The following is a 24,687-nucleotide window of genomic DNA, read 5'->3' on the forward strand; positions in this document are numbered from 1 at the left end:
CACACCTCGAGATTAATTGACAAGTGTACTTCCGTGTCGTTATGCAATAGAATCTCAACACTTTCCCCAAGTGGATTTTATTTTTATTTTTTTTATTGTGACACTGATTCAATAAATATGCATAATTGGATATTCTGACATACTAAGCAATGTAAACAATAATTCTGGCTCAAAACAGCAACATTAGCATCTTTAACACGATTTACCCGTTCGCACACTCCTGTTAGAACAAAATAAGGACACAAGACAACTGACCTTGATAGTGATCAAAACGTTCACTCAGTCATCCGACAAAGCGAAGTAATCAAGTATCGGTCCAGGGATTTTTTTTTTTTTTGCATAAAATTCAGCACCATCCCTTTTTCCTCTTATTTCACTAAGACACATTCAGAGTTGCTACATATCATATAGAAGTGAGATATGGTAAGAATTACAGGTTTCACATTGGAATAAATAGCCATACAGCCATAAATAGACTCGCAATTGCAGTGAATTAGAGGAAAAAGTGCGAGAAATAATAAATGGGGCTGGGCGATTAAACAGGTTTATTTATTTACATATTTTTTTTTAGAAGCTTCTGAAGTAGTTCAAAGTCCGCGCTGACATGCACCACTGCCACTAAAAAACTAGATGCAAATAGTCACTAGTCGACAAAAGCAGTTTGTTGCCAACTTAACGAAAAGTTTTATGTTAAGGCCATATCGCCCAGCCTGATAGAAATAGTAATAAATAAATGTTCCCAATGAAATGAATTGGAGAGAAGTGCTGGACATAATTTACTAATTAGAAAACATCACTGCCGGCCTCTCCTTCAATATACAGTGTTCCCTTGTTTATCGTGGGTGTTATGTTCCAAAAACTACCCACGATAATTGGCAATCAGTTTTAAAAAAAATTAAATTCCCATTAATTATATATATATATTTGTTTGTGTTTTCGTTTTGGTATCATTTTTACTTTATTATAAAAAAAAAAATTCATTCGTCATGTTCTTTTTTTAGTTACATTAATTTTTCCATTAAAAGTATATTTGTGTTTTTAATTTACTTATACAGCACAGTACATATTTTTCATTTATTATGTTTTTTCATTTTGGTATGCTTTTTTTTTTTTTTTTTTATTTTGAGTACTTTTTCATTCTTTTTTTTTTTTTCAATTTACAGTCATTTTTTCCCGTTAAAATTATATTTTTTTTAATTTACTTATTATACAGAATAGTATATATTTTCTAACTCCAGAATGCAATGTCGTGGAGCGACGGGACAGACACCTTTGGTATTGTCTCATCGAGATGAATTTGCGGGCGCCTGTATGTCCCCGGTCGGATGTCGGGTTCGAGAGATACGGCCGCGCAAAGCCCAAAAAAATAAACAAACCAAAAAGCACGCCCTGTAAAAAAAATCCGCGAAATGGCGAGGGCGCGAAAGACGAACCCGCGATAAATGAGGGAACACTGCATTGCATCATCAGATGCAGGATGGCCTGGCCCTGTTCTGCAGGTCCGTTTTGGTTTTGTGAATGCGAGTGAAAATCTCTCGGAACAGCTCCTTGTACTCAGGCTGCTGCAAGCCGCCGCCGTCGTAGTCGACGGTCTGAACGGCCTTGTGGCTCAGCGTCTCCTCTTCCTGCTCTCGTTGACGCTGCTGTAAGCCAACGTGCCTGAGCAGCTGCTCGTATTTGACCTGCAAGGCGCTGTACTGCGCGTCCACCTCGTTGAGCAGCGAGACGCCGCCGCGCTCCGCCTTCCCGGCCCGCCGGCCGCACCAGCACTCGTGCTCGCCGGCGGGGTCGGCGCCGCCGCGCTTGCTTTTCAGGAGACGTTCGCTGGCCCAGCGCTTGAGGGGCCGCCGGCTTCGGGGGGACGACCCGCTGGGCTCGGCTTCCGCGTCATGCTCTTCGTCTTCCTCCTCGGGGAGAGCGTACGCCACGCTGAGCCGGGAGAAGGATTCGGACTTCCAGAGGTGGCGAAGCTCCTCGACCTCTCGCTCCAACTCAGACACTCGCATCTGCAAACACAAAACAAGTAAGTGTATACATCTATGTCCATATATACAGTGTTCCTTCGTTTATTGCGGGTGTTGTTTAAAAAACTACCTGTGATAATGGAAATCCTCGTTAATTAAAAAAAATATAAAATAAATCTGTTATGTTGATTTTTTTCGTTTTGGTATGACTTTTACTTTATTATAAATCCTTTTCCATTCATGTTTTTTTTCACATTCATTTTTTCCAATTTTTTTTTTTTTTTTTTTTTTTATTATACAGCACAGTATATATTTTTTTTCATTTTGTTTTGGTCGGATTTTTAGTTTATAGATGCGTTTTCACTCATATGTTCTTTTTTTCATTTACATTCATTTTTTTCCCATTAAAAGTATGTTGTTTTTTTAATTTACTTATACAGTCAAGTCAACTATTTATACAACATATATTTTCATCTATTATGTTTTTTTTTCATTTTGGTATGATTTTTAGTTTATTCTGAATGCTTTTTCATTCATTTTTTTCATCTACATTCAATTTCTTCTATTAAGTTTATTATTTTTTTTATTTGCTTATTATACAGCACAGGATATTTTTTCCTCGTATGTTCCAGGTCGGACGTAAGGGTTCGAGTGATACGGCCACGCAAAGACACCAAAAAAATAAATAAATAAAAAAGCATGCTATAAATAATCTGCGAAACAGCGATAAACGAGGGAACACTGTAACTGTAAAAGCATAAATTCCCAATCTTCCTACCCTGCACGTCTCCATGCCAGCCAGCTGCTGCTCGAGCGCCACGTTCTCCCTGCTCAGTAGCCCCGCCTCCCGCTCGGCCTCCTCCCGCCGCGCGCGTTCTCCCGCGTACTGAGCCTGGAGGCTGCGGAGCGAGCGGCGCAGGAACGTCTGCTGCTCCTCGTGCCACCGCTGCACGCCGTCGGGCTGCTCAACGCCGAGACGAGTTTCTTCGGGATCGCCGTCATGCCGCCTGCACGGTCACAGTGTAGAACAAATCAAAAGAACACACGCAGGTACATAAATATGTTATTAAAGAGGAAGTCAACAATATTTTCTTTCCAATATGTTCTAAGCAGCCCCTGCATTTGTGGAATGTGAATAAAGCAAAATCCACCTGTTTTTATCCATCTCGGCGGCCATTTTGCTACTTTGACTGGTGAAAATGACATCACAGTTGCTCAGGTAATGACCAATCACGGTGCATCTGGTCAACGGCACATGACGAAACTCGGAAACTGATCAAAGCAAGTGACAAAATGGCCGCCTATTAGATGGATAAAATTGGGTGGCTTTTGCTGCTTAATTCAGATTCCATAAACTCAATATCCATCAGAATACTGTATTGAGAAGGGACGCATACAACATATTAATATAAAGAAAATTTGTGGTTTGACATCCCTTTTAAAGCAATATGTAATATATTTATAAAATACTGAAATTTGCAAATTACTAACTTTGTGCTAATACTTTCGTGACCTTATTCAAATTGATTTGAATGTCAAAATAAAAACGTAAAATAACTACACAAAAACAAAATAAATTTTTTTGTTAATTATGCCATTTCTTTTTTCGACATTCAGCTAAAATAAAAAAAAATAAAAAAATAAACAGCATTTTTTTTTTAAGGTAGAATTAGTGATTCATTTTTGTTGCAATATTCATCTTCATGAAAATCTGAAATGTGTAATATAGTAACTGATTGTTAAAAAAAAAAGTTAATTTATCTAAATTTGTAACCTCAATTACACCTCAAATTTGATTAAAAAAAAAAAACTGATACAGGAATATTAAAAATTATATTTGTAAAACACTTTTAGCTTTGCAAATTTGCTCAGCTAAAAATATCAATGATTATTACAAAAAAGGTCACATCACGTTCAAAATTTCAAACATAACAAAATTAATAAAAATCTAACTTACAAAAATATGAATATTTTGATTTTATAGCTGAAAAGTCCAGTGTGGCGATGAATGATGCACTTTGCACTCTTGAGGTAACAACATTCTCACTTATGTCACCCTTATTATACGGCATATTAGTCATCATATTTACGTTTTATCTTCAGGCACAGCATGTTCTAACAAGCAGGAGGTGATAAGCTGATGTAACATTTACAGCGCACCTGTCTGCTTTTAGTCGGTGATTACTCTCACAGCTGATTAGCGAGACGCGCCCATAGACTCTGCTGGCGCGCTTAAAACAGGGCAGCCAGAAGCCGAGTTGGGCTCAAACCTGAGTTTTTGCAGCTCCTCCAGACTCTGCGCGCCGCGCGACCTCCGCCGGCCCCCCTGGCCGAGCTGCGAGGGTCCCAGCTTCATGTCGTCCACCTGCCGCTGCAGCTCGTCCACGCGCGTCTGCAGCACATCCACCGTTTCCGTCAGCCTGCGCCGACAAAAAAAAACAAAAAACAAAAAAAACGCACACTCTCGGAAGTCAGATTTGAGTGATTTAATTTCTCATGATGATGATGATGATGATGTTGTGTTGTGTTCGAACCCGCGGATCTTGTGCTGGGCTGTGCGATTGTTCTGAGTCAGCTTGTGGTTGCTCTGCTCCAGCTCGCGGGACGCCACGTCCAGCTGCTCGTACACTTTGGCGTGCTGGTCGTTCACCTGCCGCAGGAGCTCCACTTGCTTGCCCAGGTACTGGACCACAAAAAATAAAAATAAATAAATACAATCACTATCTGCAAATTTAGTGTTCAAATAGTGTTTAATTGGTAAAATGAAAAAAGGAACGTATTTCTTGTTTTTTTTTAAATTTACTTTTAAATAAAATAATAAAAAATAAATAAAATGCTCAATTTTAGTTTAATATTAGTTTCAGTATTATTATTATTTTTATTTTTTTTATTACTTGGTAAAATGCATTTCGGTTCAACGAAAAAGCAGGCGAGCCAAAAGTCAAGCACACAAAATTGTCGCCGAGGAGCGACATCATCTGAAGGTGCTTTTCTATTGGCTGCTGCTCGATGATGTCGCTTCTGTGCGACGGACACCCTTTCAAACGTCCTTATTCCGCTTAATATCGAAATAAATATACTTAAATCACATTTAAAATCAATCCCAAAGGCTCATGTATTAAATTCATTACTGAACTAAATTTATCTTGGTCTCGTCAGACCACATGGCATGGTTCTGCATCTGGTATCTGCAGAAATGTGAGGTGTGTAATACTGTGTATTTTTTTGTCTTGAGATGGTCTTTAAAGAGTAACTATGTAAATTTCAACTGCATTCGCCCGTCTTTACCACTTTTTAACAACTGCACCGTTACTACAGAAGCAATAGCATCATGTTAGGACACATGATTAGGTACATAAGTATATCTAATATTAGAAATAGCTCTGTGTATTATCTCCAGAGCGACCCAAGTGAGAATAGATGGATGAACTTTTTATCTTATCAGAGCAGCAATTCGAACCTGTTGTCAATGAACATTGCCTTCACTCTGACAACAACACAACCTCAATGCGTGTTTGTGTGCCATGACGTCAACATTGAGAACTTGTGGATTAAGTCAACATGTCAGCGCCGAGAAGGCCTCGCCGGTCAGACAAAGCAGATTTAAGGACATTAAAGTAATCCAGAACAGTCCACTTCCGCCTTTACACAAGGGGGGTCCCTCTGCTCTTGTTGTTTTTCACTGGAAAGTTGCTTCAGTGATGATGATGCAAACTTCAAGTAAATGTGAGAAAGCCAACATAGTTTGATTGGGGTTAAATTCGGCAAATTTTAAGGCCATTTTCAAGGTTTTACAGTTGCGGGCTTGACCCTTTTTAATGGGTGGGGCGGAGTGATGGATTTTTCAAGTCCGATGTCAATTCTAATATTTAGTAATAAAATTCCAGTAACTGATATTTTTACTGATTTTTAGAGTTAATATCATCCGATTAATCACTTGGTCCCATCAGGCTAATCAATTTTTGTTAAATATAAACTGCATTTGTTTTATAGTGTATAATCTGAATCAATGTAATTATTCTGTATGGTTTTAAAAATTGCTTAATAAAGTGACATCTTTTTTTTTTTTTTTTTTTTCAATGTCTTGTTTTTCCCAAAGCTTAAAATATGTTGAAGTCAAGAGACATCCCAAAGACCTTGACTGATGAGCGTAACCACGGCAACCTGGTTGTCAAGGTCCCGGGGGTCTTACCTCGATTTCTTGCACTTGCTCCTGATTGGTGGAATACATCTGCTGCAGGCCCTGTTCAAGCTCGTGGTTCCTTTCCAGCAACGACTTTCCCAGCTCAGCGGCCAGCTGAAGGTCTGCAGGAGAGGAGACGCATGCGGTTCAGATACGGGCAATGATAGAACCGAGGACGGCATTATTTTGGTGATTGATTGTCGTTTTGAGGCATTACGCTTTTTTTTTTAAGACTGTCCACATGGTTTGGAATCTGTATGACCCAAGTACAGTTTAGAAATTGAACACAATTTGCAAACCGTGTGTTGTGATCCATTGACCCACTTGTGTTGATATGCAGGGCCTAATTGGGCTCATTGACAGCTTTCCTCCAATTAAGTTCCAGGTAAATCAATAATGTAAAACAAATTAAAAAAAACAAACAAACGTTTTGACGTCTTCTGGCATCCTTTTCGAATTAAAACACCATAACATCCCCATTGAATAATAAAACTGAATTTTATTTTAAATTGAAAATGCGACTAATTAAATAAGACTCACTTGTATATGAATTGGTTCAAGAAAGGTTGCAAAGGTTACCGTGTTCGAGGTCTTGCTTGTCGTACCAGGGCTCGTCCTCCTTCAGCTCGAACTCCTCTTCTACGCTCATGTCCGTCAACATCTCCGCGGCTGGGTCGAAAAGAATACTCCAGTTCGTTTAGCGTCAAATGCTTTGCTTATTTAACATGACGAAGCAGGCTTCCGGGTTATTATTGTTATTATTAAAGACTGGCCATTTAATAGGAGCGCTTGTTATACTGGCAAGCAGCCGGTATACCGGCGGCATCACAGGATAACGCTAATAGGAAATTCTTATGTGACAAGTGACTTCTTGTTCGGCGGCTTCAAAATAAAAGTTTATGATAATACACAGCGCTTAAAACGGTGTGGTAAATCACTTAAATCAATTTTAAAGCGCAATCTTTACGATTAAACATATAAAACAGAACAACATATTAATGAACTAACGTTTTTAAGTGCGCAGTTCATATGGTTATTTAAGAAGATGATTTCACGTTGAAGGTTTCGTGTTTCCGGCGCGGTCGTGCTTGTACATCAACTTAACGGTTGGCGCTCTGGCACCTGCAGTTTTGTAGGTACATAACTGTGCGCTGACTGTCCACAAGAGGACGCTGTTGCAAAACCAAACGAAATTCAGCAGGAATCGCAAGTCGACGACAACCTGGCTGCAACGTCCAACCACGGTGAAAATGGGAAGCGGCCGCGAATATGGTGAGCAGTTCATTATGAAGCATAAAATAGCAGAGAAACACAATGAAAAGTGCAATCTAAGCCCCTTTGTTCATGTGATTCACTTTGAATAGCAACATGACAGGCCACCGGGTGGCGCAAGTGGGCAAAACAAAAGCGCCGTTCAACAAGCAGAAGAAGCCAGGTTGCCTTTGAGTGGTGTTTGACTTGAAGCTCATTTGGAGACAGGTGTGCGCGAGGAGATTCATGAAATGCCGTACACAGGTGAGGCAAGATGTCGCCTGTCAGCTCAACGTTTGTAGTTTGTTTTTTAAACATTTTGCTTGTTGTAGGATTTGAGCACTTGAACACAACACCATTTGAACTTTGAGCCACGTCTAATTTGCTTGATTTGTTTGCTTTATTTAACACGTTGTGTCGCCCCGAGTATTTGAAGTGTTTTTGGTTTGTTTGTTGTTAATGGCAACAAAACACATGGTAATTAATAAACGAGTGGCACGACTACAATTTTTGTTGTTGCAGGGCTCAGATGGAGCGGAATGGATGAGGAAAAGGAGGAATTACCCAAATCAAATCAAGTATCTAGCGGCCTGTCTGCAGAGTGAGGTAAATGTGAACAGAAAGTTTTCTAACTAATCATTTGTAGTGTTTTAGTTGAATATTGTGTGGTGCCTTTTTTTCTTGAATTAAAAAAAAAAAAAATCCCAAAATATGTAAATATTAAAACAGGCAAATACTATAATAATTAGTACTAAGAATAAAATACAGTAAAAAACAAACAAACAAAAATAAACAAACCACAAAAATAAAGTCAATTTGAAAGATTTCAGTAAATATAACTGAAGCCAAATTGGTTGCAAACAAGTCAGGCCAATGAACGCTACACAATCAGTGACCTTTACTTTTCATTATAAATAATAGTTAACCGAGTCCAAACCTTTAAACTACCCTTTGAATGGAACATGAGGCTAATAATAAACAGCACAGCACGGCACTGAACCAAATCAAACTACTCGCAGCGGTGGGACGCCAGCTCCCATTTGCGCGTCCTCATCCATCTTCTGTCCTCCTCCATGTGTGCTTTGAGACACATGAGAGGGGACGGCAGAGAGGAGAGTGAGGCGAGGCACATCTCTGATCTGCAAACGCTTCCTTGTTTCAAGGCAAATCGACAAAGTCACCGACAACAAGCCTTCTTTATTTGATTTGTGTATATGAGAGAGAGAGCAAGAGAATGGTATCTGAAGGTTCTTCAAGGGAGAGGAAGTCAGATAAACGCCAGGGAAGGAAATTGAAACATTACAAGAGCACAGGGGGTGACATCGTGTGTGTGTGTGTGTCACAATGTGTACCCCTCACGCATTGTTCCGCTCACCGACATGAACGGTTATGGCCGAATTTGCTGCGTCGCCGTGCCGGTTGCCGTGGCAACGAACATCAGGGACGAGGAGCGTGTAACGAGATTGGCGATAAAAAGGCTCCTGGCGACAACTTTAGCACAAATGCATCTGCGTGCGCGCACGCGCGTTTGTAATAATGTAATTTATATATATTTTTTGAAGATATACACTACAGCTTCATTGTGAGGGGAGGCTGGCGTGTTGTCATGGCAACCAGCCATTTTTGGGGGGTATGACATGAAAGAAAGAGACAAAGGCAGAGGGAAACACAATAGTGTGTTTTATTAAAAAAATATAGATTTATATGTATGTGTATGATACAGTAAATATATACAAATATACATTCATACACAGTATAAACATAATATGCTATTAAAATACATACAAACACAAACTGAAAAAGTGTACATTATGTGTTTGTAATGGCCCTGCATTAGGTACACCTGCTATTTTGCAATATGTTAGCATTTCATTAGATGCACCTGCTATTTTCCAATATGTTAGCATATTTTACAGTTAGCATGCTGACATTCCATTCATTATCATTAGAAATAAAACCAGACTACCGGGCAGAATGTCAAATCCTTATCAAGTTGCTAGTCAGGTTGCTATCTTGTTGCCTTGTACTGTTAGCAGTTTGTCATTAGCATATTAGCGTTTTAGCAATCCTTGTTAGAATTAATACCTGATGACAGTGGAAACAAGGTTGCTATCTTGCTGTATGTTAGCATAGTAACTACTAGCATGTTAGTGTTTTATTCATTTGGATAAGAAATTGTTTATTGTATCCCTCTTCCTCAGCAGTTTCTGTACTTAAATGGCTATCATGTTAGCATGCCGCTATTAGCAGTTCTTGTTTGAAATGGCACCCAAATAAGTATTTGTTCTTTTTTTCTTTCTTAGCCAGAAGAAATGGTAAAAATATTAGAAATAGCACTAAAATCACCCAGCCGAGCTAATCAAAGTAAGGAAGATGACACAAACAATTTGGGCGAAAAGATAGCAGGCCGCGCTTGATTGCGCTGGCAGGGGAAAAAGCATGAAACTTAAAAGGGAAATCCAAAAATGTTAATCTCCCAGCCTGCAGCGAGAGGGTACAAGTAAAGTGTGTGTGAAACGCAGGAGTTGAGTTAAGCTCATATCTCCAAGGCATCGCGGCATGCAGAAAGAGAGATAAGAAAAATAGAACAACAAAGATGTCGCTTCTGAATATGGATGAGTTCAACTGTTTTTGACCTACTAACCACCTGAAGGAAGCGGCGGGAGGAGGTTGATAGTTTGACGGCACACATTTCACCTGAAAAAGACACAACAGAACACAAATATGAAAACTCTTGCTCCTTTCATGACAGTCTTGTTAAAAAATAAAAATAAAAATAAAAAATCAGATTTTTGCAAATGCTAGACCACAAATGTCGGATAATGCAACATTGCATGGAAAATGTTCGACTCTTAGAACTTTAATTTTTTCTTTCTTTGCTTCCAAATGTCTGTAACGCTTTTAAATGTTGTACTTTTGATTATGTGAAGCACATTGAGTTATCCCGTGTCCATGAAATGCATTATAAAACTAAAGCGACCTTGCCATGCGCACAGTGTTATGCATCCAGCTAGTCAAAAGCTGTGCAAAAATAATATTTTGTAGCACAGGCAAAATGAAACAAGAACCAGAAATCTATATTTAAAAATTAGAATTCAGTCAGACTTTAGTATTCGTTGAGGGGCAGGCACTGGGCTAGGCCACGAATAACAAAAATTCATAATTGTCAACCATTGAAATGCATTGGGGGGGATAGTTTTTAAAAATCCTCCAAAAAACACTGATAAAAATTCAATATATATTTTTCCACAGAAATTTGGGAGAAAATAAATGAATAGAAATATTAAAAAAAAAAAAAAAAAAAAAAAAGAACTGAGTATGTGCAGAGGTCCCGACTGCTTGTTAAAACACAGAAAATAATACAATAAATAAAAAAGTTAAAATAATAAAACAGAAGGTGGAAAAATAATTTAGAAAAAAATATAATTATAAAAAGCACAGCACATTTCCTGCCATTGAAATAGACTGACTGATTGTTTACAAGTTTGAAGACGCCTGTGTTGCTAATTAGAGGACACACCTTGGTTTAAAGTTTTCTTTTTTTCTTTTTAATAATTCTGTTGAATCCATAAGCACTGTCGGATTTCCATTGTTTAATTTTCCTAGTGTTTTTTTTTTTTGTCAGATTGCTTTGACCACTGACAATTCGAGTCGCCTCATTTTTTTGTTACACGTATTTGATGTAAAATGTGCCATATAGTACTCATGAATGAGTGTCCATTAAGTGGCTATTTACAGTACCAAAGCTCAGCCCCTTCAACTCAGCCATTTTGGTTTAATGAATGCAAATATATTCAGGGTCATAAATTACATGTTTTATATAGTGAAGTGACAAGTCCTCGTCTCCCACTAAAAGCACACGTACACACAAGAGGGGGGGAGAGAGAGAGAAAGACGTAGGGGGGAGAGGGTGTTTTCTGCAGAGCTCAACACAATTCCCATCCAGATTGGATGTGTGTGCGCAGTCTTGCATCCCCTTCTGGTGCCGCACCCTCTGCTCGCTTTAGACTTCTCCCCAAGCAGCCCCACCACCAGCACCACCAGCATCCTCATCCTCCTCCTCCTCCTCATCGTCACTCGCCGCGCGTTGTTGTGTGCCTGCCGCGGACACGCCAGGCGGGAAAAGATGTCACCGATCAGCCGCTGGTTCTTGTGCCTGATCGGCGCCGCCTGCCTCGGGCTGCCCTTGCCGATGCGTGCGCAGGTACGATCGCCACCCTTTGATCACATTTACATGCACTTGTGTTCATTATGTGTATATATGTCAATTGAGGATGATGATGATGATGATGATGCTTGTTCTGCCAAATGAATGGAGAGAATGAGGAACAGAGGATTATTATCTTCTGTATTGATATACTGTATGACTCTACTTTCTATGTATTTTGTTACATTATTGATCTTTTTTCCTGTTTGTATGGAGATAGTGGATTTTTTTTTTTGTCTGGACAAAATGGCTATTTTCTTCCATATTTCCATGCACACTATAGTTTTTTTTTTTTTATTTTATTTTTTTTATGCATGTTTTATTTTTGTTGACATAATTTTTAGCCAGGTCTCTAAGCAGTCCCATTATGTGTATATAGACAATATTTATTTTCTTTAGTTTCTTTATTTTTTTTTCTCAGATGTCTATTTTTTATTTTATTTAAAAATTTTTTTTTTTTTTTTGCATATAGCCTATTACCTTATTTTGTTATTTTCTTCTGTTTCTCAAAGCATGCTGTTCATTTTCTGGTATATTTTTTTTTAGGCAGACTGACAATTTTTCTGATACTGAAGCTGGCGTATTAAAAAAGAAAACATACTTTGCGCCGTTGTGGGTGTGAACAGCAACGCAGTTTCTCTCATTGCCTTTAAATGTGGCGCAATGTGTCTAACAAATTCACCAACATTCGCGTTAAACTACCTGCGCCAACAGTTAGACGTGTTTCCAGCAGGCGTGCTAGTCGACTTTCAGCCACCAAATTGTCTTTCCTCCTGACGTATATTCACAGAATGCCCAGCGTGGTGCAGAGCAATCTGCCAAATTGTGAAACGAGCCTTGTGACCGAATTTGTCAATGAAAACAGAACTCTTCCTTTTTTTTTTCCTTTGATTTTCCGTTCTTATTTTCTTCATTTTTTTGTTTTTTGTTTTGTTTTTTTATTTTTAAGTACGTGCTACAGTAGTTTCTCACCTTGTCCTCATGTATTCTGCACGTGGGCCAATTAAGGTGACATTTACGCTTTTGAACGCTCTCGGTTGGAGATCCTCCTCCTCCTCCTCCTCCTCCTCCTCACGGTTGACCCCATTGTTGTGATGCGAGCGGTAGCAAATGACACAAGTCAGTCACAGTCTGTCACCCTCTGCTCCAAAATGTTTGACTTTGCTTTTGAGACGACATGAAAAAATGATCAAGGAATCAATTAATCAGGAGATAACATTCATTTGCGCTTTGCTGCTCGTGTTGTACAAGTGTGTATGTGTGTGCGTTGAATCATTAGCGGAGAACAGGGTGCGGGGAATTAATGATACTCGCCAAATAGAAGCCGGCAGACGAGCAGATTTCCACATCGAAGTTAATGAAGACAACAGCAGCACAACACAGCCGAGATGTTTCGACAAATGAACGCACATTAGTTTGACTTTCAACATGCTTTGCCTCCTCATATTTCATTTCAAGAGACTTTATTGAGCCATTTTGATTTATTGAGTCTTTATTTGACCAAGTAAATCGAACAATTTATTTACAATACCGACCTGGAGCACTTTTGGGTTTAGTGTCTTGCCCAAGGACACTTCAAAAGTCAAAGGCAGTCAAACCACCAACTTATCAGTCAGTGGGCGAGCCACTCAACCAACTGAGACACATATCACGACTACTTAAAATGTAATTATTTTCTTTAAATTATGTATTTTAAGGGTGGTATGGAAATTCATTATTATGAATTATATATAAATAGTCATAATTGTCTTTTAAAGGGATACTTATTTACTGGTAGCCATTTTTGGCAGTCAAACATTGTTTTGCCTGTAATAAATTTGATATTTTCATTATTTTTCATGTACAATTAGTACCTTTGAAAGCACATTTTGCAACTTGCTGTCGACTGAAAATGACATCACAAGGGCTCAGATAATCAATCACAGCTCACCTGTTTTCTAGGTTTGGTCATGTGACATTCACAAGCTGAGCTGTGATTGGTTACCTGAGCCCTTGTGATATCATTTTCAGTCGACAGCAAGTTGCAAAATGGGTTTTTAAAGGTACTAATTGTACATGAAAAATAATGAAAATGTCAAACTTATTATAGGCAAAATATTAATGTTTGACTGCCAAAAATGGCTAAGTAAGTAATCTATCCCTTTTAAGTGTATTTTTTCTATTTAATAAATATATGCAACACTTTTTTGGGTAATGTGGAAATATCTTACTTAATTTGAATATTTTTATTGTAAATTCATATGATTAAAATAGTTAAAGTACGTAATTGACACTTAAATATAGCTTTGGGAGGAATGTCTTTTTTTTTTTTTTTTTTTCCTTTTTTTTTTAAATAAAAATGTAAATCATGATTTAAAAATCAAATGTTATCAAAATATTTTTAAGGTCTCAATTTCGTTTTACTTTTTTTTTATTTTTTATTATTAATTCAGTCATTTTAAATGTAAAATAATTCAATTCACTTGAGTCAGTAAAAATAGTTTTGGTGATTAAGTTTACTTTATTTTTAATTTGCTTTTAAATGTCATGTCAATTTATTTTTTGTTCTTGTTTAGATGCAAGTGCACAAAATATTTTTAACTTATATTTAAATGATCATAATACATGAATGCAATATTCATAGTAATTAATCTAAATTAAATCAATTTAATTTTAATTATGTTCTCTTTTTATTTTATGTTAAATTCAGTCTAGCTCCCCTGTGGGACCTTGTTGAAGTTGAACTTGAATCAGGTGCTTTCGCGTGCGTGTGCGCGCGTGCGTGGAGGTAGCAGGTGCAAGCGCATCACAGCGCATTAGGTTGGTAACGGAGGCGTGCGGTTGACATGATTGGCGAAATTGCCGCCTGTGTTCGCACCAGCACGGGTCACATGTTCCTGCCCCCGTGCTATTAGAGCTGCGCTGGTATGCGTGTGCAGGTGTGCATTGTATTGGAATGATACGCCAATGTACTTTGTGGTTTGAGTACTTTTGAGAAATTACAACATAAAAATGAAAAAATAAAATACAAATTAAAAGATTAAAAACGACAAAAAAATAAATGTGGACTCGTCAGACCACAGCACATTTTTCCACTTATATACAAATGGTGTATTTTTCACTCTAATTTCTTGTCTGTGTGTTCAGGTGGTGGCTGACGACACGTACTTAAACGAGGTGCAAAACTCAGGTACGTGAGCGGACGCATCCCATGATGCTCTCTGTAACCCCCCCAATTCACCTCGCCGCCATTTCCTATTCTTGCTTTGTTTGGGCACGAGGAAGCTCTTCTTTCTCCTTCCCCTGCAGCTGGAAGCCTGCCACCATTTTTTAATTTATCTCTTCCCTTTGAGAGGGGGTGTGTTAGGGAAGGGGGGGCATGACGTACGTTGAAAAGGGGGAGGGGGGTGTGACGGGAGTAGGGCAAAGAGCTCGTGAAGGCTTTCACACGCAGTTTGCTGTACACCTGCAGGTATTTGCCACTGCAGCTGTTAATACACATTTTGGTTATTGGTGTGTGGTGGATAAACACCCTCAAATACAACGCATCCCCCAAACTAAATACCCCCCCTTAATAGAGCAAGTGTGGAGCGTGTCAAATGTGCTTTGTGGCGGGGAAATGGATTATACGAGCAGGGAGGCTGAGTGTTCCCATGGCGATGGAGGAGAGGGCTGTTGTCGTGGCGATGATGGAGAGCGAGACTGTTTGGTAGAATGGGGGAGGTGGAAGATTTTTTTTTTTTTTTTTTGTCTGTTAATCAAGAAAAAAATATGGGCTTTAATCTAAAAATTCATTACTCACAGTTGCGTAAATGAATGCACAAAAATGAAAGCATAATAAAACATGTTAATGCATTTATATTTTAATGTATTTTGTTTATAATTTAGTAGGATTTCAAATACCTTAGACTGTAGTATTAGAAAAAAATATTTTAATATTTTTTTGTTTAAATTAAGGTTATAGTAGTAAATGCATTTTTTTATGTATTTTTTTTAATTCACTGTAATTTGATTTTAAATGCAAATTTCATGTACAAGAAAAATGTTTTTTTTCCCCGTAGGATTTTTTTAATACAAATTTTCAACTACAATTATTACATAATAATAATAATAATAATAATAACAATAATAATAATAATAATTTGAATAATTTGAATAATTTGAATTTCATGAAAAAAAAGGACCTTAAGCAAAAAAATTTGACCCGGATTTGAAAAGGGCTTCTTTTTGTCGTCGTCGTTGTTGTTGTTGTTATTATTATTACTAATATATTACATTTTGTTTAATTTGTTTTACAAAAAATACGCTTTAATTAGTATAAAATGTCATTTAAATTGCACTTTCAAATGAATAGATGGTTAGATGATCACACGTTTTGTTTTTTTGTTTTTTAATTGAATGGGATAATTTCATGAACAAGTTTGCCATAGTTAGTAGAAAAATGATTCTTTATTTTTTGGTCATTAGTTGTATTAACAGTAAAGGGACATGTAAAATTATATAACTATTTAAAAATAATTGATAAACAATTATGCTATACATTTTTTTAAAAAAAAAAAATTTCTGAGCTAAATTACTAATTCCTATCCCCCGACACCCCCCACCCCCACAGCTGATTGTGTCATTGGGTGTGAAAGTCAGCGTGGCGTTGGTCGTTATGCTAATGCACTGCATTGTTACATCACAGTGGGTCGGATGTGCAAGACTTGGATTCCTTTCACACTCTTTTGGTTAGCCAGGCATTCCACACACACAATTATTTGTCCCCTTTAAAGTCAGAGTGAAGCACAGCTTGAAATCTAAAACAAAATAGTTTCTTTTTTTTTTACCACTTAAAAGTTGCGCTCACACTGTACTTTGTTATTGGAGCAGCCTGACATGAATTAATGATGAAGTACAAGAAGATAGCCGAGTGATACGCAAACGGTCGTATTCTAACGGGACACAAGCTGCTGCCAAAATCAGAACAGTGTTACGTGTCTGCGCTACAACAACAAATGGTCGCAAAACCTTTTGTGGAGTTCTTCACTAAATCCTCGTTAACTTTGCACCCCAAAACGATTCTTTCTATTGATGTTCGCTTTTGGTTCTTCTTTGCTTGTTTCGCTCCGATTCGCTTCCGTCCCCCTTCTGTGCTTCGTCTTATCTTGTGTGTGCGTGAATATGATAAGACTGCTGCTGGTTAGCGAAGCGCGTCCGCCATTAATCACAGTTTCGCTGCAGTCTGGCCTCAGAACAAAAAAACAAAAACAAAACACTGCAAGAAACACCAAAGAGCAAGGTCACATGAAGAAGATTGCCAAAAAGGTTTTCACGTGTATTCATATTGGAGCTCATTCAAAAATATTAGAGCTCACTTTTCATGTCTTCATCCACCCCTCCCCAGTCCCTCTGTCCTGCTCCGAGGGTTTCACCGAGCTGGGCTACTACAACGGCACCGTGTCCCAGACGGACTCGGGCGCCCCGTGCCTCAAGTGGACCGAGTTCCCCGACTATGTGGTGCAGTACCCGGGCCGCGGCCTCGGCGAGCACAGCTACTGCCGGAACCCGGACCGCGAGTCCAACCCCTGGTGCTTTTTCCGCCAGAACTCTGGCGCCATCGGATGGGCCTACTGCGACTGTCACCAGGGTACGGCAACCGCAACGCTTCTGTTTTGAGTTAGCGTCAACGGAGACTAGAAATTGTCCTTGAAAAATATATCATCACTGGACGCAAAGAATTGTCTTTGATGCTTACAAAAAACATTATGTAGTTTTTCCACAAAGGTTTGAATAAGTGATGCTTTTTGTAAACATCAAAGACACCAAAACTCGTTGATGTTCACAAATATGTCACTTTCAGTTGTCTTTGATTTTTACAAAAAAGTGTTATTGATTCAGATTACAAAAATTTATTTGTTAGATTTTGATGGTCTTTGATACGAGAAGATGGTCTTTTAAGTTTGAAGACTTAATTCATCATTTATTTAAAAAAAATTTTTTTATAAAACATACTTATTCCATTAGTCTGATCTTTTCAAAAGACTTTACCATTTCCTCAAAGACTGAACATCAAAGACAATTTACAGTCCAAAGAATTTCAAACAGATGTTACGTTTGAGCTCTAAATTGTCTTTGATGTTTACAAAAAGTCCTTTATGTTTTAAAAAGCTGTCAGATTAAACATTAAATTGTCTTTGATTTCAAAAACACCGGTTATTTGGTTGTAAACTCCTTAAAAAAAAAAAAAAAAAAAAAAAAAAAGACTAATGTTTACGATGTTGGTTCCATCGAAGGATTTAAATTCTTTGATGTTTACAAAAAAAGAGTCTTTGTAGTATTAAAAAGCCTGCCAGTTTAAGCTTTAAACAGTCTTATTGTTCCCAAAACGACCGGTTGTTTGAAGGCTCTAAACGCCTAAAAAAAATAATATAATAAAATATGAAGGCAGTATATTGTCAATGTTTGGGAAAAGATGTTAGTTCCATCAAAGGATTTAAGTTGCCTTTGATGTTTTACCAAAAAACATTGAAGTTTGTAATTGTCTTTGACGTTTACATACCTTCACACCTCCCTGTCGGTTAGGTGCCGCCAGGCTGGTCGGCGGCTCATCGTCCAACAGCGGGCGCGTTGAAGTGTACCTGAACGGCCAGTGGGGGGCGGTGTGCGACTCTCACTGGACCGATCGGGACGCCGGCGTGGTCTGCCGGCAGGTGGGCTTAAGGTAGGATCCGCCGGTCTCGTAACATCCACACCCGGGACGCCGTTCTCACCGTGTGGGGTTTTTCGTCGGGGGTGCAGCGACATCGGCACGGCGTTGCGGCACTCCCAGCTCGCCTCGGGTTCCGGCCTCTTCCACTTTGAGCGTCTGGGTTGCCGTGGCGACGAGAATAGCGTGAGCGCCTGCAGGAGCAGGACGTTCGTCACCGGGGACTGTAACCATGGAAACGAGGCGGCCGTCCTGTGTGCGCCTCCTGAAGGTCAGACAGATTTACACACACAAATACATTATCGAATAATTAAATCGTGTTTGATGTTTCATACGCAAGTTTCATTGGAGACTTTAAATTGACATTGATGTTTGCAAACTTTCACTGACATTTTTTTTTTTTTTTAAATATGATTTCCATTTCCAAATGTACACCAATGCAAATTTGATTTTCAAAATAATAGACACCAAAATAAAAAAGTATGTTATACTTGCAGAAGACTGTTAGGTGTGATATGTCTTAACATGTCATTTACTAGGCAGCGGATCTCCGCTACGCCTGGTCGGAGGCGAGGAAGACTTTGAAGGACGCGTGGAGGTCTTCCATGGCGGGAGGTGGGGCTCCGTGTGCGACGACCAATGGGACGACAGAGACGCGGAGGTGGTGTGCCGGCAGTTGGGCTTCAGGTACATTAAGAATCTTGCAATATTTGCTACTTTCATTTAACGATTCAAATACATTTATTTATTTATTTTAAATAAAACGGCTGGGTTTCAAAGCAACCCAAATCGTAACCGAGCATTGGGGTCCAAAAGGAACTGAACCAATGCTGGGTTATTTATTTTAAAAAAAAATAAAATAATCTATGGACCAAAACTGACAAAATTAAAAATAAATAAATAAAAATAGATTTATAAATAAATAAATAAATATATACTGTATATAAATCAAACATTAATATAAAAATAAAAATAAATCTGATTTACAAAAAATAAATGTAGAAATAAATACAAAAATAAATAAAGTGAAATAACAGACAATAAATAACAATGCTCTGCGCTCACATTTATTTGATTGGATTTGTTGTCGAGCAACTCTAGTCGCAAGTTGTGGTGACGTGGCAGTGGACAAGATAGTTGTCCATTGCTGGAGCTCTCCATGCAAGCCGGCGAGACTTCCTTGTTCGCCGACCAGCTCAATTGAACGTTTAGAACCGCCCCCTCATTTGAATAATATTTCATCTTGACAGAGCTTCTGCAGCATGTAATAAATGTGAGAGCAGAGCGTTTTTATTTGATTAATTCTATGTATATATTTTTGTATTTTATTTCCATATTTATTTTTACTTTTTGAATCTTTTTTTTTTTGTATTTTTACTTGTATTTTTTTTACGGATATGAGTTTTTATTATTATTATTTTTATTTTTATTTATTTATTTATTTATTTTTTTATTTTTTTTTATTTAAAACAACCCAACAATATTTAGTGTGTGTTGATTGTGATTGTGTGCATGCAAGCGGCGTGGCCAAGGCGTGGTCATGGGCTCACTTCGGTCAGGGTTCGGGTCCCATCCTGCTGGACGCCGTCAAGTGCACGGGAAACGAACTGTTCCTGGATCAGTGTCCGCACGGACACTGGGAGCAGCACAACTGCGACCACATGGAGGACGCCGGAGTTTCCTGCAGCCCTTACACAGGCATGACGCACACACACACTCAGCCTTAAAAGTTTCTATTTATATCCTGCGCACATCAATAAATCATTACTCAGCGAAAAACAGCTGTGGTGATGGACTGGTACAGTTAACAGACAATGTACGCTTATGAAATCGCAACAAAAACATGGTCATTAATGTTGAAAGTGGGCTAAATGTGGTGGTTTGACACTTTCAGATGGGGTGGTGCGTCTGGTGGGGGGCGACAGTCCCTGGGAGGGCCGCGTGGAGGTGCTCCACAACGGCGACTGGGGGACGGTGTGTGACGACCACTGGACGCAACAGCACGCCCAGGTGGTGTGTGGACAACTCGGATACAGGTAGACTACAAATTAAAACTTAAAAAGGAAGAGAGATAGAAAAAAAAACTCAGCAAACAGCCACATAAATAATAATGGCAGGAGTTAACTTTAATACAGTATACTAAGTTTTTTTCTCTCTACTAAGGGGTCACGCCGAGGTGGTGTCGGACGGTTTGTTCGGCGAGGGCGCTGGTCTCATCCTGCTGGACGACGTCCACTGCGACGGCTCCGAGACGTCCCTGCTGGACTGCCGCCACGGCATCTGGGGCCGCACTGACTGCTCCCACGCCGAGGACGTCGGCGTGCGCTGCAGAGGAAAGCCTGAAGACGAGTCCAACGACGTGCCCGTCGTCGCACCGTCCACAGGTGAGGAGGGTCGGTTGTGTACGGGACACTTCAATAGGTACACTCAATTGAAAACTAAAGCCACCAAACAAAAGAGAAGTAATGAAAAATACAAACAAAATAGGTTTAATGCTTCTTTGCCCTTCTACAAACAAAGCTAATGATATTTTTCTGAATATTGTCAGGTCCACTGCTGCGTCTCGCCGGGGGCGTCAACAGGAAGGAGGGGCGCGTGGAGGTCTATCTCCATGGCGACTGGGGGACGATCTGTGACTCGGGGTGGAACGACCTCAACGCCGTCGTAGTGTGCAGGCAGCTGGGCCACAGGTGACAAGCAATATAGCAGATGAAGTTTCAAATGCTAGCTTTCAGCTTTAGCTTTCAATGTTAGCTTGCAAAACTAACTTCATAATCTAACATACAAAGCTAACAATGAAGTCAATATAGAGGCTAACTAAAGAAAAAGCTCATGTTGAACTTGATACTAGTGTTGAAGCTAACGGTTCCCCTCAAGCTTACAAGCTAACAGTTAAAGCTAACGTGAGAGGTAACAGAAGCTAACTTTAGACTCATGTTGGCAGCTAATGTTGAAGCTATCTTTGTTATTCTTAACGCTAACAACGTTGGAAGCTAACATTACCAGTAAAGTTGGAAGCTGAAATATCTAAAATAAAAATGTTTAAAAAGGGAAACTATCATTTGAATGTAAAGTTGGAAGCTACTCTGCAACAATTTGGCCAAAAATCTTTACAGTAGCCTTTTTTATTTGACCATTTATGATTGAAAGATATTCAAATTGGTAGATTAGCGGTTCACAGTGGGCACTCCTGCAAGCCTCTAGCCAATAGTTTTCAGACTGGATTCAGGTTTGAATTTTTCGCCCTCTGTGTGCGGACTTGAGGTCATGTGCACATTCAGAATTTAATTTTCTGCATTCAATAGCTTGAAGAATCTTATTTTTTGAAGTCTTGGACGTTCAGTCTTGCTTAGCTCTCTGGCTAGGTCACATTGGAAGCTAACGTTGATCTTCCTTCTTCACCAGTGGCGGAGCTCTGGCGGCTGGTGGCTTCGGGCAGGGCAAAGGGCCGGTCCACCTGGACCAAGTGAGGTGCACTGGCAAGGAGGAGTTCCTTGGCGAGTGTCCCTCTCTGGGCCTTAACATCCTGGGCTGCAAGCGCGGGCAAGCAGCCGGGGTCAAGTGTGACGCCTCGACGCACGAGCTGACAGTTCGAGTCCACCGCCTGGAGGCCAGCTGCGGGGTCAGGAAAGTTCAAGAGGAGGGTGGGGAGACCAGCAACATGCTTAGGTGAGTGGAATAACCACTAGTTTGCAGTTTGGCTCCATCTGGTGGATCCTAACTGCAACTGTAACCAATACAGGATATAAAATGAAATGTTTCTTTATGACCTTACTTTGCTGCATTTGACAGTTTAAAAAGAACAAAAAAATCAGGATGAAAAAAATAAATAAAAAATAATCTACTCTATATAATGTTGCAGGTCGTCGTGGCCTTGGCAGGCGTCTGTGTGGCTTCAGTCCCAAAGTCAAGATGGCGGCCCTCTCTGCAGCGCCACTCTAATTGGCTCCTGCTGGGCGCTCACATCCGCCACCTGTTTCGCCAGGTAACACACACACACCCGCACCAAAAAGTATCAGCAAAAATACTTGTGATAAACATCATCTTCCTGCTTTTGTAACGTACATCAGATTTGGAACGGAGCCATCCAAGTACGTGTTGCGGTTAGGGGCTTCTGAGCGGGCCCTGACCCCGGAGCGCGTGGTGGTCCACAAGAAGTTCAAAGGTCAAAGCGGAGGTCACGACTTGGCCTTGCTCAAGCTGCCCGGCGCCCAGAAGGGTCACTGCTTCACCTTTGACCCCCACGTCAACGCTGCTTGCCTGCCTGATGACGACCACATCAGCACACCTGCTGCCTGCGTTGTCATGGTGACCACACGGTGGAGCACACCGGGTGGGTTTCACAGGGGATCAGGTGGGATGGTGATGATTTTAATGCTAATGTCGGAAGCTAATGTTCGCCGCCTGGCCCCCAATGATAGCGTCAAAATTAGCTTCCAGCGTTAGCTTTTGATGTTGGCTATCAAAGTTAGTGCAAATGATGGCTTCAAATATTAGCTTTAATATTAGCTCCTGAAGTGTAATGTAGTGGTAATGGTGAGACTAACTTCAGAAACACAAATGGAAAGCTAATGTTGGTAGCTCACGTCAGGTTGACGTTAACTTAAGACGATAATGTTGACAGCTAATGCTATAGCTAACTTTGAAAGCCAAGCTAATATTGGTCTTCCTTAATTATGTGAGTGAATCTTGAAAGCTAACATTGGAATCTAACATTTATGCCAACTTTGGAAACTACTGTTGGTCTTCTTTTGAGCTAACATTGCTAATCCCGAAAGCTAATGTTGGAAGCTAATAGTGGAAACTTACTTAACTAACTCAAATCAAAAGCTAGTGTGAGAAGCTAATGTTAGATGTAATGCTGACGCTATCCTCAAAAGCTAACATAGACAGCTAACAGTGAGAGCTAATTTTAAAGATAACCTTGTACGCTAATATTGCTCATCCTCAATTTCATTAGTGGTAACCTTTGAATTGAATCTTGAAATCTAACGGAAAATGTTGCTAATTTTGAAAGCTAAAGTTGGTCTTTCTTAGCTCTAATGTTGGAAGCTAATCTCAAAAGCTAATGTTTGAAGCTAACGTTGGGTAACTTTGGAAGGTCTTTTTTTTTTTTTTTTTTAATGATATTTCTATAATTGTATTGATGTTTCTCTGTCCTAGACTCTGTCCTGGCGTCGTGGGTTCCCGTCATGTCGTCATGGCAATGCAAGAAGCGTCACGGTGACAGCTTCTCCAGCCACGGCACCGTTTGCGCCGGCAGCCCCCCGGACACCAGCCTGCTCCACGGCAGCGGCGACGGTTGCCGTGGCAACTCCGGGGGCGGCCTGCTGTGTCAGGGCGAGGCCGGGCGGTGGGCGCTGGCGGGAGTTGTCGCCGGGAGCTACGGCTGCGCGGACCCGTCCTCACCTGCCCTTTACACGCGCGTCAGCCGCTTCCGTAGCTGGATCGACAATGTCACCCGGGTCGATTCGCAAAACGTCCGACGAGGGGAGGAAAGCAACGACATCGGACATCACACACAAGCAAAACACACACACCATTCGCAGGTAACGGTTTGATTGAGGCCTCGTTGGCTTACCACCTGTGCCATGGGACCACCGGAGAAAATGTGAACTCTGATTGGTGGATGCCTTGCTTCCCAACAAAAGGCCAAATTAAAGATGGCCGATCAGCATGTCCAAAATTTTGGTAAATTATGTGGCAGGGTGCTCATTTAAGACAACAATTTAGTATCGGCGCTAACTGCTAATTAATGTACAGCTGATAAACATGCAACAATGTCAACCATAAAAGGGCTTTTCTTGGTAGGCTCATAACAGATGACTGAGCTATAGTTTCAAACTGGACCGTACTAGTGTTTCAATCTGTCTGTTAAAGCTGACACAATTGGAATATTTGTGGTTAATAAACAAAACAAAAAAAGTCATTAGAGCATATCATGGTGACCTGGCTGTTATTTCATGTTTATATTAACTAATAAAATTAACTGCACCCTATAAGATTTATGAATGACAATCATTTGGCTTTGCCTCACCTTTAAGTTGGTGATCCACCAAGCAGGAAGGTGTGAATGTTGTAATTATCAATGAAAACACTGGTACGGTCCTTAAATGTAAAGAATCTGACAAAAAGCCATTGAAAGTCTTGATTTTGATGGTGCCGATAGAGGTAGTGTGTGAACATTTCAGTGACAATATTGCTTCTAACCACTAGATGGCGCGATCGCGCAGTTCTCCTTTTTATTTATTTATTTTATTTTCAGTGTACTGTAATTGTTTGGACAGTGTCTTGTGTTGTGGCTCATGATGTCGTTCAACATCTTGTCACCGGATATCACCGGTGCTGTTTGTGTAGACATAATCAACATTAAAGCTTCCAACAGCGGGTCAAGTGACATTCTGTAGTGTACATG

At 39.8% G+C, this 24,687-nt stretch overlaps 2 protein-coding genes across 4 annotated transcripts; one reads left to right on the plus strand and one right to left on the minus strand.

Moving 5' to 3' along the window:
- Positions 1-75: 75 nt before the first annotated feature.
- On the minus strand, positions 76-6,972 carry LOC144004564 (cerebellar degeneration-related protein 2-like). Its single transcript, XM_077501839.1, has 6 exons — positions 6,727-6,972; positions 6,157-6,269; positions 4,499-4,647; positions 4,235-4,384; positions 2,743-2,971; positions 76-2,006 (listed from the first exon to the last, which is right to left on the minus strand). The coding sequence occupies exons 1-6, from the start codon at positions 6,806-6,808 to the stop codon at positions 1,467-1,469; spliced, it is 1,263 nt and encodes a 420-aa protein (XP_077357965.1). The 5' UTR covers positions 6,809-6,972; the 3' UTR covers positions 76-1,466.
- Positions 6,973-7,511: 539 nt separating this feature from the next.
- Positions 7,512-24,659, plus strand: LOC144004562 (neurotrypsin). Of its 3 annotated transcripts, none has more exons than XM_077501836.1 (16): positions 7,599-7,662; positions 7,921-8,004; positions 11,406-11,602; positions 14,732-14,774; positions 16,971-17,213; positions 18,149-18,287; positions 18,365-18,543; positions 18,812-18,959; positions 19,792-19,970; positions 20,167-20,308; positions 20,436-20,656; positions 20,821-20,962; positions 21,678-21,941; positions 22,135-22,257; positions 22,343-22,605; positions 23,436-24,659. In XM_077501836.1, the coding sequence occupies exons 3-16, from the start codon at positions 11,525-11,527 to the stop codon at positions 23,831-23,833; spliced, it is 2,562 nt and encodes an 853-aa protein (XP_077357962.1). In that variant the 5' UTR covers positions 7,599-7,662; positions 7,921-8,004; positions 11,406-11,524; the 3' UTR covers positions 23,834-24,659. The 3 variants fall into 3 exon arrangements, with proteins under 3 accessions (XP_077357961.1, XP_077357962.1, XP_077357963.1); XM_077501837.1 differs by having other exon boundaries at positions 7,600-7,662; positions 11,364-11,602; XM_077501835.1 differs by lacking the exon at positions 11,406-11,602 and having other exon boundaries at positions 7,512-7,662.
- The last annotated feature ends 28 nt before the right edge of the window (positions 24,660-24,687 follow it).

The sequence above is a fragment of the Festucalex cinctus genome, chromosome 17 (assembly GCF_051991245.1).
Source record: "Festucalex cinctus isolate MCC-2025b chromosome 17, RoL_Fcin_1.0, whole genome shotgun sequence".
NCBI classification, from domain to species: Eukaryota; Metazoa; Chordata; class Actinopteri; order Syngnathiformes; family Syngnathidae; genus Festucalex; species Festucalex cinctus.